Raw genomic sequence first — 11,924 nt, forward strand, 5'->3', positions numbered from 1 at the left:
TTAACTTTTCTGCTTGAAAATGTAGAAGAGATCTATTGAAGAGATCTTTCTACACACACACACACACACACACACACACACACACACACACACACATCTCCACCAAGTACTCACATTCTTTTTCAGGGATTGCTTTGGCAGTGGCAGCAACAGCCTTGTGAATGGATGAGACAGTGAAGGGGCATTTGGTTGACAAATCAATTTGCATCTCTGGGGTACTTAAACTGATATATAGCTTTTTATTCGTTAAAAGTGGTGAAATAGTGTCCTCTAGTGTTTTGTTACAGCATAGCTTTCTTTGCTAAATTTCTGAGGTGCAAATCCACACATAATAGGAATGTGCTTTATTCTGATTGCCATTTGCATTCTGCTCTCCCATAGATTTTAATTTTTTGCTCCACATATATGAAATAATAGAGGTCTTGTGTGAGCAACCAGATGTCAAAAGGACTCAGCATCTATCAGGCTCCTGGGGTTGAAGTTCTTAAGGAAGTATGGATTGCCATTTTCTAAGGAACAAAAGTGTAGCTATGTTGACTTACTGTAAATCTACATTTCTGAGTATTCAAGACTTGAAAATCAGTGCACTTGCAGTTCACTGGCTGACATCTAGACTAAGTTACCCAAGAGCAGTACTCAGGAGTTACTCTAAAGGACGATTTAAATTCAGTTGGACTTCCATCGAATAATTTAGTGAGGATGTCATCTTTTGTTTCTAATGGGATTTAAAATAGTTGTCTTTTAAGTTTCAGAGGGTGTAAGTATCTTATCTAATTAAGAAACAAAGCTCTAAATAATCTCATTCACAGAAAAAGAAGCGTTGGTACTCATCCCATTTACTATACAAGTCTGCCAGTGCTGGATACCTTTGTGCCATTCTGTTGAAAGTTTGCAAATACAGTGGTGGGTTAGAGTACTGGCCTAGCAAATCTATTACCCCTAGGAGACAGAAGGGGAAATCCCTAAGGAATTATTTGCTTGGGGATCTTCCAAGTTAGATCAATGCAAGTCTGCTGAGACTACTGGAATGCTATGGAAGTACACAGAACAAAACTAATGAATCACTTCAGGAATTAATTTTTGACAACCTTTTGAAAAATTGAATCCATTGCATTAGCATGAGCTTTGGAGCTGGCCATGCTATTTTTGGTTACTGCAAAGATAAAGATACTTTTGTGGTAAATTATCCAGTAGGCTTTTTAGTGAGGGGAGCATACTGACTTCTGAAATAGGGGGTGGACAGCTTTGCTGTATTATTATAAAGCTAATCAATTACACATTTTAAAACTATATATTAAAACATTAGTTTTCTTTCATAATGAAAATTTATCTTCCACTGTAAGTGGTGAAAGAGCTCACACAGTGCCTCTACCCTCTTCCACCACTAAGAATGGGATCCTTACTCTTCCTTTGTATAATATAGTCCTTATGAGAAGTAAATGGCATATTGCTCATTTTGTATATCAATAACTACACCTCATACAATTTATAGCAAGATAATAGTGCACACAGTGTCACAGTGTCACACTGTGGTACTACACGTGCAGTACCACAGAAAAGGTTTTATGTTTACAAATGAATAAGACTTCTTGAGACTGGATACTCTGCCCCACCTCAAAACAGGAGGCCATTTCAACTTAAGGCTACTTAGAATGTGCCCCCATTTTAGCTAGATGATATAGCCCTCCCCACCCATCCCTTTCTTATCTAAAATAGCTACAGCTACACTATACTAAATGAAGGAAAGATACCATATGTGCTAAGTCTTCAGAGAAATGTGTCTTAGCACTAAAGCTGACAATAGAGTATTCTATAGGATGAAGATAGAGCAACACTTTAATGTGACATGGCTTAGTGAGAATCAATCTATTTATCCATTGTTATTTTAGTCCTTGACCAGCAAAAATTAATACGAGAAAAATACCATTAGGTTTAGTGGGTAGTGTTCAGTGATGCAGTTATAAATGTGATATTTCCATGATTTAGTCAGACATCTCTGCTTAGAGGGGTAGGGGCATGTGTGTGTGTGTGTGTGTGTGTGTGTGTGTGTGTGTGTGTGTGTGTGTGGTCCTTTGTACAGTAGTAATGGAACAGAGGAAGCCTTAAGTTGAAATGGTCTCCTGTTTTGGGGTGAGGCATAGTCTTAAGCACCATTTCTAACTCATGGATGTCAGAGCTTTTCTAAGATGGGCAGGGGTGAGGTCCATTTAGTTCACAGTTACATTCCTCCTAACTCAAACAAGAACTTGATGGGGAACCTTGGACCAGTTATTTATTACAATTTCATTATGAAATTTGCTCCCATCAAACTGTTTACTCTTAGAAATGAAGCAGTTTTAGCCAGTAACGTGCTGATTTATCATAACACATACCATAATTTCCACTCAAAAATAACATCTGTAGTCTGTGCTCCCAAGAGCCATCTTTCCACATGATTACCACTTCAGAAATTCTTTGTCATGTTACAAAGTTCTGAGAGCCATTTTATTTGTCAAATTAATATCTTCTCTAGGTCCCACTCCCCGGCTACATAGAAGCTTATTCACGGCCACGCTATCAGCATAACTCTCCATCGAGGCTTCCTCGTCAGTACAGCCAACCAGCAAATATGCATCCCAGCCTGGAACAAGCCCCACTTCCCTCTACTGCTGCATCTCAACAGAGTCTAACTGAAAATGACTCATCTGATAACCCTCTCAGCAGTCTTTCTACAGCTGCTCTGGTGAAGGCAATAAGAGAAGAAGTTGCCAAGCTAGCCAAGAAACAGACAGATATGTTTGAGTTTCAGGTCTGATGGCTTCTTGTGTTGAAAGATTGCATTGCATAACTTAGAGGCTTCTGTCTTTCACATCAGACTTGTCATGGCTTGTGCCAAAGGGATGCCATTTCCCCTCCTATTCAGAAACAGTTGACACTGTTTTTTTTTTAATGGGAGTAAATAGAACAGTTAATTTGAAGATTGACTCTCTGCCCATTAAGGCAGGTGTTCCCAGGCAACGCTTTGTTAAACACTGATATATTTATGGTATACAATTGTCTGACACATACCTCTTTATTCTATGAAATCTTTGTTGATGGAGACATTACTAAACCATATGCCTGTCTAATATTCCAGTATATTGAGCTTGGGAAGCACAAATAGAGATCATTTTGAAGCAACATATGCATGAAAAAAAGAAAACTTTATCTTTCTGGACTAGAAATGATAGTAAAATCAGAAACAATAAGGGCCATTTAGTAATACATTAGTGGTCAAGCTGATGCATTTTGGACATTCTCAGAAATTGACTGTGCAAATCAATAGAGCTCAGTCCTGCCTAGAAACTACATTTGAATCATTTGTTGTGAATGAGCCCTGTAGAGTCCTTTGTAAATATCCTCAAACTCATAATCTTTGTTCATAATCCAAAAGCCAGAACTGTGAAAAGGCATACTAGTGTAATTGGTGTCTAAAGTACAGGTGTAATGTTACTGTTGAATTACACAGAAGTGTTTTCAATACCCTGTCTCTCTCCATCATGAAATGGAAAAGAAAATTGACAAAGTGAGTGGGTGTTAAAAGCTCCCTGGAACCTCCCAATGAAAACAAATTCTTTGAATGTGTCCTACATTTAAAAGGCTTTCATTCAGAACACACGGTGAAACTGGTAAACTTGAGAACCTTGAGTCTATCTCGGCTTGGAATAATGAAAATACCTGCTTTTACAAGAAAACCTCTGTTCAACACAGAGCTCTGTCCTTTTTCTGTTATGAACAATGACTTCTAGTGAAGAGTTGCCAGAAACAGCTGATAAGAGTTAAGGTTGACTTTGGTTATATTAGAGCAATTACTACACAAACATGTTCTGGAAGTACTGTATCTGTTGGTTGGGGAGACTGCAATTTATTGATTATATTAAAGTGTAAATAACTATATAAGTATGTGGATTAAACAAAATTGTATTCTGCAAAAAAAAAAGGGTGGTGGGAGGGTGGGAGGTACTTGACTGAGCCCAGGGCAGTAAATTCTGGAAGTTAAATGTCATTAATTGTTTTACTACACTGTCCTGAAAAGATAGCTTCTTCTAAAGGAAAGAATAGCAGAACAAGACTCTCTGCTGACATCTTTCAAAGTCTCAAAAAACAGTGAACTGTTTTAGTTTTTTAACATTCTTAAATTTTGTGATGTAACTTGAGGAAATAAGATTTCTTGTAAGATACCACATGGGGTGTGTTGAGGTCCATTGGAGTAAAAGGCCCTTTAACCTTTTAGTTTATGAAACCTCAGATTCATAATGCTCATTTTTCTGATGAGTTTCTTTGGTCTTTACTAACAAAACTTAAGAAGAACCTGCAGTAAGCCTTCTAGCCACAAAAACCAGCCTGAACAGGTACAGAAACAGAAGAAAGAAATGCAGAATGGTAAAAGCACAGCATTTTCAAGCAAAGCTATTTTTCAAATATCTCCCCAAAAGTCTCAACAGTGGCAACATCTTTTGGTGTAATTATTATTATTTGTTTAACCAGTTGCGTATAAATAAAATGTATTTTTGTAATCATTATGTAAATAGTTAGTGTGTATTTATAGAAATGATCAATGTGCTAAGAACAGGAAATTACCATAAATGAACAGAAAAAAATAATCAGCATTATGGTTGGAGATTCTATATGCATAGGTAGGAAAACAACTCTATTGAAGAACCAAAGAAACTCAATTTTCCATAAAATGAATATAATGAAAACAATACTGTATTCTAATCTCCTATCAGCCAATTAATGCAAATTGTATCATTATAATAGGATACATGTACAAGTTTTCCATGTTGAATTGTTGCCTGTTCCAATATACTTTGACACTGGAGATGAAAAATATTGTGACAATTGAATCCTGATCATTCTTGGCAGATTTCTGATGGGACTCAATGGGAGTTGCAGCCAAACCCTTTTCAGATTAGCTGAGTTTTACCAATGTCTACACAGAGAAGTTGAGAGCTTGCTATCTTAAAACTGCTGAGCAACCTGGTGCTCTCAACACACTGGGACATCTCTGTTTCATCCTATTTTACCTGGAAGTGGGTGTGATGGGTAGCATAACATAGGACAACAGACAGTTCCAGATTTGTTTGTACTGTGGTGTGTGTTATGTCTAGGGCCAGTGCAGTTCATATCAGGTCGGAGAGGTTCGTCTGCAGTTGCCAATGGCTCATCTGGTGGCCACACAGGGACAGGCCTTCTCTGTTGGTGTCCTGAGTCTCTGGAATGCACTCCCTGCTGAAATAAGAGCCTGCCCATCTCCAACAATTTTTTAAAAGTACCTAAAGACTTATCTTTTTGCCCAAGCTTTTTAATTTGCCTGTGGGTTTAAATTGTTTTAAAGTTCCCTCTGCCCTGTGTTTTGACTTGTTTTATGTTGTTGTAAACTGCCCAGAGATAAAAGTGAGTGGTGTACAAATTTGATAAATAAAAAAAATAAAAAAAAATGTTAACCATTTAATTTAAGTCAGGGGTTCTCAAACCCAGGTCCCCAGATGTTGCTGGACTACAACTCCCATCATGATAATTTGCGGGGAGATATGATAGAGGTCTATAAAATCATGCATGGTGTGGAGAAAGTGGCGAGAGAGAAATTCTTCTCCCTCTCACATAACACTAGAACCAGAGGTCATCCCATGAAATTGATTGCCAGGAAATCTAGGACCAACAAACGGAAATACTTTTTCATACAACGCATAATCAACTTGTGGAATTTTCTGCCACAAGATGTGGTGACAGCCAACAACCTGGATGGCTTTAAGAGGGGTTTGGATAACTTCATGGAGGAGAGGTCTATCAACAGCTACTAGTCGGAGGGCTGTGGGCCACCTCCACCCTCAAAGGCAGGATGCCTCTGAGTACCAGTTGCAGGGAAGTAACAACAGGAGAGAGAGTATGCCCTCAACTCCTGCCTGTAGGCTTCCAGCGGTATCTCGTGGGCTTCCAGCAGCATCCTGGTGTGAAACAGGATGCTGGACTAGATGGGCCTTGGGCCTGATCCAGCAGGACTGTTCTTACGTTCTTATCATTCCCAGCCACACTTGCCAAAGAGTGTCATAGTCCAACAACTTCTGGGGACATGATTTTGAGAACTCTTTATTTAAGTGGAAGTAAACTTGTCTGTGATGACTCCTTAATTTTATTTTGAAAACAAATGCTATTCAAATCTGAAATTTTGTTTAAAATGATATAAGAAATTGATATATTACTTTCATTTTAACCTAGTTAAGAACTGAAATTATTCTATTTTAGAAAATACTTTTAATTAATCAATAGTGTTAGAAGGTCTATAAGAGTTTTACTACAGAATTGTGTTTTAGGAGCTTGGCCTTCAGATGTACTAAGAAACTTAAGTAAATGCACTAATGGTTTTTGAAGCCAATGGCCTTTTGCTCACATGAGTTGCATTCATAACTAATTAAAAAGAAATCTGACCACTTCATATTAATGGTCACATTCCAGTGCAGGATTATGCACGCACAATCCCAAATGATTTCAGTGGGACAAATAATTTTGCAAGATTTTTGGCCAATACAAAGAAATGGCCAATATACTTGGCCAATATAGAGAAATGCTCATAGAGAAATGGATAATGATCTATATATATATTTCTCCTGGGTGTGCCCAGGAAAAATGCGTCCCGGCAGCCCAGCTGATTGGCTGGGCTGCGGGGGCACCTGATTGGTCCTGGCGCACCCAGGAGAATTGCCTGGCTGTGCGGCTGCGGAGGCAAGGCGGCGGGCCCGGCCGCGGCGGGCCAGGCGGCAGCGGCAGGCCCGGCGGCGGCGCAGGCGGCGGCGGCGGCAGGTCAGCTAGAGGCACAGATGCTCTGTGCCCGGGCCCACTAGTACATCATTGTTCCTCCAGACAATAGTATCTACATACATTATTTAAGTTGAAATTCTCTGTGTAATCATTTCATTAAAATGCTCCCCGAGGTGCACCTGATATATGGGGTTGTATTTCTTAATTCATTAAGCAATTAAATTTGTATGTAACATGCATGTGTAATTTGTAGAAGTTGTAAATAGGGTACTTATTTTAAGACAAGGGAGGACATTTCTGGAAAAAGAAATAATGTTCTAGTATACAGTATCTGTGAGCGCAAATGCAATCAAAGTGAAAATATAGTGTATAAATAATTTGTGATATATTAAACATTTTGTATGACAATAGTCGCAATAAGTTTTTCAATGAAGAATTTTGTAGAGATTTAATTCTTCCCCCTGAGGCATTATTATTGCAAGTATAGACTGATGCAGTTAAAGCTGTAGAAACCTTTTCAGGTATATTTATTCATCAAATATTTTGAAAATGATTCTCTTTAATCTCCAATTGCTTTTATATGAAATTTTATTGATCTGCTCATAGCAATTTCACGAATATTAGTTTATTAAAATCAGCAAAGATTTTCCTAAAATTATCTGCAGAATAATGATGATAAATAGGGTTCTGGAATTTGTGAGCTTTATTAGCTGTTGTCACTATAAGGTAGAGATTTACTAATAATAGAAAACATGAACCATATTTGAGGCACTCCATGTTTATGTACAACTGTTTCACACCTCTCTAGGCTTTCCTAAGTGCCTCCCTTCACTCATGTCTTCACTAAGCGCATGTCTTCACTCATTCCCAGCACTGTATAGCCCCTTTTGTCCTCAGGGTATGTATAAGGTTTATCTCCTTTCACTTCTTTCATAGCACCTATACTGATTTTCAACATTCCAAATAGTGGTAGCAGCCTTCGGCATTTATAAGATACACCTGCAGCATAAGGTAGTTGAGTAGCCAGGGCAAATACAAATAGGAAGTTCCATCTTCTCCCCATGCCTGTGTGTTGTCCAGGAGGACAACTGTTCCCTCAGTTAAAGTCTTATTCACTTCAAGTGTGGTTGCCGGCCTCATCAAAATAATTATTATCATTAGGAATATTTACATGCTTCTTTTTAAAGTTCACAAAGAGGTTTGCATAGCCAAAGAAATGTGAAGATGGTTCCCTGTCCCAAGGGGTTCACAATAAAAATGCAGAGTAATTTAGCCTGTTTCATTCAGTAATTATGGATCACAGTACCTGAGATGGACTTCAAGCCTTCTCGTTGGCTTGAATCCTATATTTGAACAGTCCTTGCTCCCAGCTGCAAGTCCATTGATTCAGCCATGGGAAGGGCTGGCTCCGTTTCAGGGGGTACTTGGCGAACTACCCTGTGGGTCCTCTCCTACTTGAGTGGCTACCTGACTGCCACTACCACACAAAGGCTACAGGCAAAAAGGTTGTTTCAGGGACCAGCAGTGGAGCCTTCTGAGGGCCCCGAACCCTTGGCAGCAACGCAACAATGCAGACCCCTGATGGCCGGCACAGACTCTACACCTTTATTTTTCCTTCTTCCAGTACCCATATAATGGGAGACCATGTGATGTGGGTAGTGCCATGAGATATCTCCTCCAAGGCTGGCAAAGCTATTATGAGAAAAAAGCATAGCAAATGCCACTATTCCATAATTTCCCCATTACAAACGTTACTAGAGTCATGTGGAAGTAATGGCCAGATAACTAAGGTAACACAGCAGATAAAAATAACTTGCTTTTCTAAGAAGTGCTGAGAGTGCCCTTAACTGGTTTTGCTGCAGCTAATGAAGTTGATCTAGCTTAGTTTAGCATCCACCTTCTTGATCTGTTTTTGAATGAAACAAAACAGCCAGAAACATGGGTAACCATGCCACTTCTATGATGTGTGTACATTGGAAGCTCATGCAACTCACCAATTGTGAAAGATGATGACTTTTCTCTGGCTTCTGGAGCCTGTGACTCTCAAAGAGTGGTTGCCTGTCAAACTGTTTCCTTTCCAGATTCTCTTCTTACAGTACTTGAAATCAGGGGTGGATTAATGAGAGGGTCTTGGGTCCAGAGATGACACCCAGGCCAGGTTTTATTTAGTGTGTGGACAAAGTGAGGAACTATATAGAATTCTATATGGTGTGGGTGAGAATCTCTGCCTAAAGTAAAGACTTTCCTTTGCTGAAAGGTTGTGTGAGTGTGTGTTCCAACTTCCCTGCTGCCTCATGATTTCCCCTGAACAGCCGCTGGGGCAAGTGTTTGCACAAGCACACCTGAAACATGCAGCTCCAGCTCTCAGCCAAATAGTGCTTGAAGCTTGGGTAACTGTCTGAAGGAAATATTCTGCCAGCCTCAGAAGCCCTAATGATGCCTTTGGAGTTTCCAAGTCAAACCTTTTCTAGGGGCTACAATGCCTTGCTACATTCACTGCCTGAATTCCAGAGAAGTCCACACAATGGCCTTGGGGTCAAAGAGAGGGGGAGTCAATCCCAAACCCGCCAGGAGGTCCTTGGCATCTCCTTGCCTGTTGGGTAAAGAGTTTGTGGGTGAGGGAGGAAGGGCCAAAACAATGCACACCTATCTTCTCTCTCTCTCTCCTGCCTTTCTCTCTGGCTTGAGTTTCATCTTATTTGCAATATAAAACAAAGCTATTTATATTTAAAATTGAGAGTTACATAGTTGGTGGTGTTAGGGCTCTTATAATGCATCATTCTTCTCTTTTTAAAAATAATCAACTGGTATATAGTGGCGAAGAGGGCCCCACGGTGTTTTATTTTGTTTTTTGGTATATGTGTCTTAAGAATGTTTAATTATCCCGTCTCTCTCCAACTGGCAGTTTTTGACAGTTAACTCTCTTCTAGGTGGGTGTGGGCATCTCCATCTCTCCTGGGAACTCTTTTGAAACAGTTGCTATTAGTCAGTTTACACCAGTTCATCTTATTTAAGAGTCAGTTCAGACAATATCTCTCTGGCTCATTGTCCCCTTAACTAAGAAGGGTCTGCCCTGGTTGGCATTTGAATGGGAGACTAGATGTGTGAGCACTGTAAGATACTCCCCTCAGGGGGTGGAGCCACTCTGGGAAGAGCAGAAAGTTCCAAGTTTCCTCCCTGGCATCTCCAAGAGAGGGCTGAGAGAGATTCCTGCCTGCAACCTTGGAGAAGCTGCTGCCAGTCTGTGTACTGTAGATGATACCGAATTAGATGGACCAATGATCTGATTCAGTAGAAGGCAGCTTCCTATGTTTCTATGATTAGAGACACTTATAAACACACTTCATAAGAATACTTATAAAGTTTATAAGATACTTATAAACGCACGTTCAGTATATCTGTGGCTTTTTATACCCACTTGGAAGCTGATTCAGATGTACAGACCCATGTGTGTAGAGTGTATTCTTCCAATCAGGTGTTTAGAATGCTACTCTACTCCTTGCTTTCACAGATGCAGGCCCATCACTCCTCATTCTCTCTGGTTCCCAGGTTTCTTTTGTTGTATTTCCTGCTTCAAACACACCACCTTTCCATAGATATAAGTTCATAAAATGACAGTCATGCACAGTGATCAGCTTTTCTATTCCGTCTCTATTCCTAGGCAGAACTGAGCGCTTTGGCACCTTTATCTTCTATGGAGACATGCTGACCTGTATTGTATGCTAACTAGTATAATATTGTATTTTGTGTTGTTGAGACGTTTGTCCCAGTGGGGATCCTGTAGAGACTATGGGGGAGTGGAGTCAGAAAGGGAAAAGGAGGAGAAAATGAAGTTGTTTCTGGCTAAACCTTTAGTTTATAAAGATTTCCTTATGATATCCTACATAAGATTTCCTTGTGTGTATGAGGGAAGCAGCTATAAAACAACCTGCCTGCTAGCTTGAAGAATACAGAATAAATGGGCATGTTTGGAGATCTCAGGACATACCCTAGGCCCAACCTCTTGCTTTCTTTCCAGCACCCACTCGCAGCCTCTTCACATCACTCTCCTTTCTAGGATCTGACCAAGCTGTGAGGTCAGGAGTGAAGGAACAAAATTGAGCGGCTGCAAGAAGAGAGATCCAAACGTGTGGGGAAGCTGTAGGGGACGTAGACCCACAGTTCTCCCCACTGCGATCTGACAGCATTCTGCCCAGGAAGATTCCAATCAGGCGGGGGAGAGGCTGAGGCCGAGGTCCAGAGCCTCCACACCCCTGGGGGGCCTCCAAATCCTCCTTAGTCTGTCCTGGGTGGCACTGGCCTGCCACTGTGCTGGGCAGGCGGTTGAGCATGACCTCTGCTTTAGAGTCAGAGGGGTAGTGGGGAAAGCAATATGTTGAAATGTGCTAATGCATATTTGCATAAATATACCTGTTTTATATTTATTCTTACCTTCTTGTGAGTTCAGTTGCTGTTTGTGCCCTCAAGGGGTGGGGGAGGCTCCAAAGTGGGGTGGGGTGGGCTCCAAAGACCTTTAGTTCCAGGCTCCAGAATTACCTAGGTGCACGTCTGGGGAGAGGTGAAGGAATGAAACAGAGAGAATGAAAGAAAAGAGATTCCAAGAAAGGGTTGCACTGGGGGGGGGAATGAAAATGGCACTCAGGGAACTTTAGCTATCCAGCTGTTGTTGAACTACAATAAATAAATTGTGACTGGGGATGATGGGAGATGTAGTTTAGCAACAGCTGGACAGCCAAGGTTGCCTACCTCTGCGGACGCTCTAGAAAAAGTCAAAAACAAAATAACTGCAGGATAATATTCTCTAGAGAACCAAATAAGAAAGAAAGATACTGCAATCCTATGCATGCTTACATAGGAGTATGATCCACTAACATAGCGAAACTTACTTCTCATTAAACATGCATAAGATCACTCTGGAAACCTACCAGATCAGTGCAACATAAAAATTGTCCAATTCAGTTTATTTTTTTAAGGAAAAGGGAAAAAAGCATCATGCTTTATGGGCGACTTATTCAATCTGCCAAAATGTAGGAGACACACTTTCCAAAGTGTCTGAACAGCTTTCAGAAAAAGAAACAAATTTACTTTTGACAACACTTATTCTTGCAACCAGTGTACGATTGCGTGTTAACTAATAAGAAATAGAT

General features: G+C 40.3%; 1 protein-coding gene across 5 annotated transcripts in view; it reads left to right on the forward strand.

The window, feature by feature from the left end:
- The window catches only part of KIAA1549L (KIAA1549 like), a 278,328-nt gene extending 271,143 nt beyond the window's left edge, over nucleotides 1-7,185 (forward strand). For all 5 annotated transcript variants that reach the window (XM_053306233.1, XM_053306238.1, XM_053306252.1 and 2 more), the window contains one exon: nucleotides 2,513-7,185. In XM_053306233.1, coding sequence (XP_053162208.1) covers nucleotides 2,513-2,794 — 282 coding nt within the window. In that variant the 3' untranslated portion in view covers nucleotides 2,795-7,185. The remainder of the gene's footprint in view (nucleotides 1-2,512) is intronic.
- Nucleotides 7,186-11,924: the final 4,739 nt, after the last annotated feature.

This window comes from Hemicordylus capensis, chromosome 1, assembly GCF_027244095.1.
Source record: "Hemicordylus capensis ecotype Gifberg chromosome 1, rHemCap1.1.pri, whole genome shotgun sequence".
NCBI classification, from domain to species: domain Eukaryota; kingdom Metazoa; phylum Chordata; class Lepidosauria; order Squamata; family Cordylidae; genus Hemicordylus; species Hemicordylus capensis.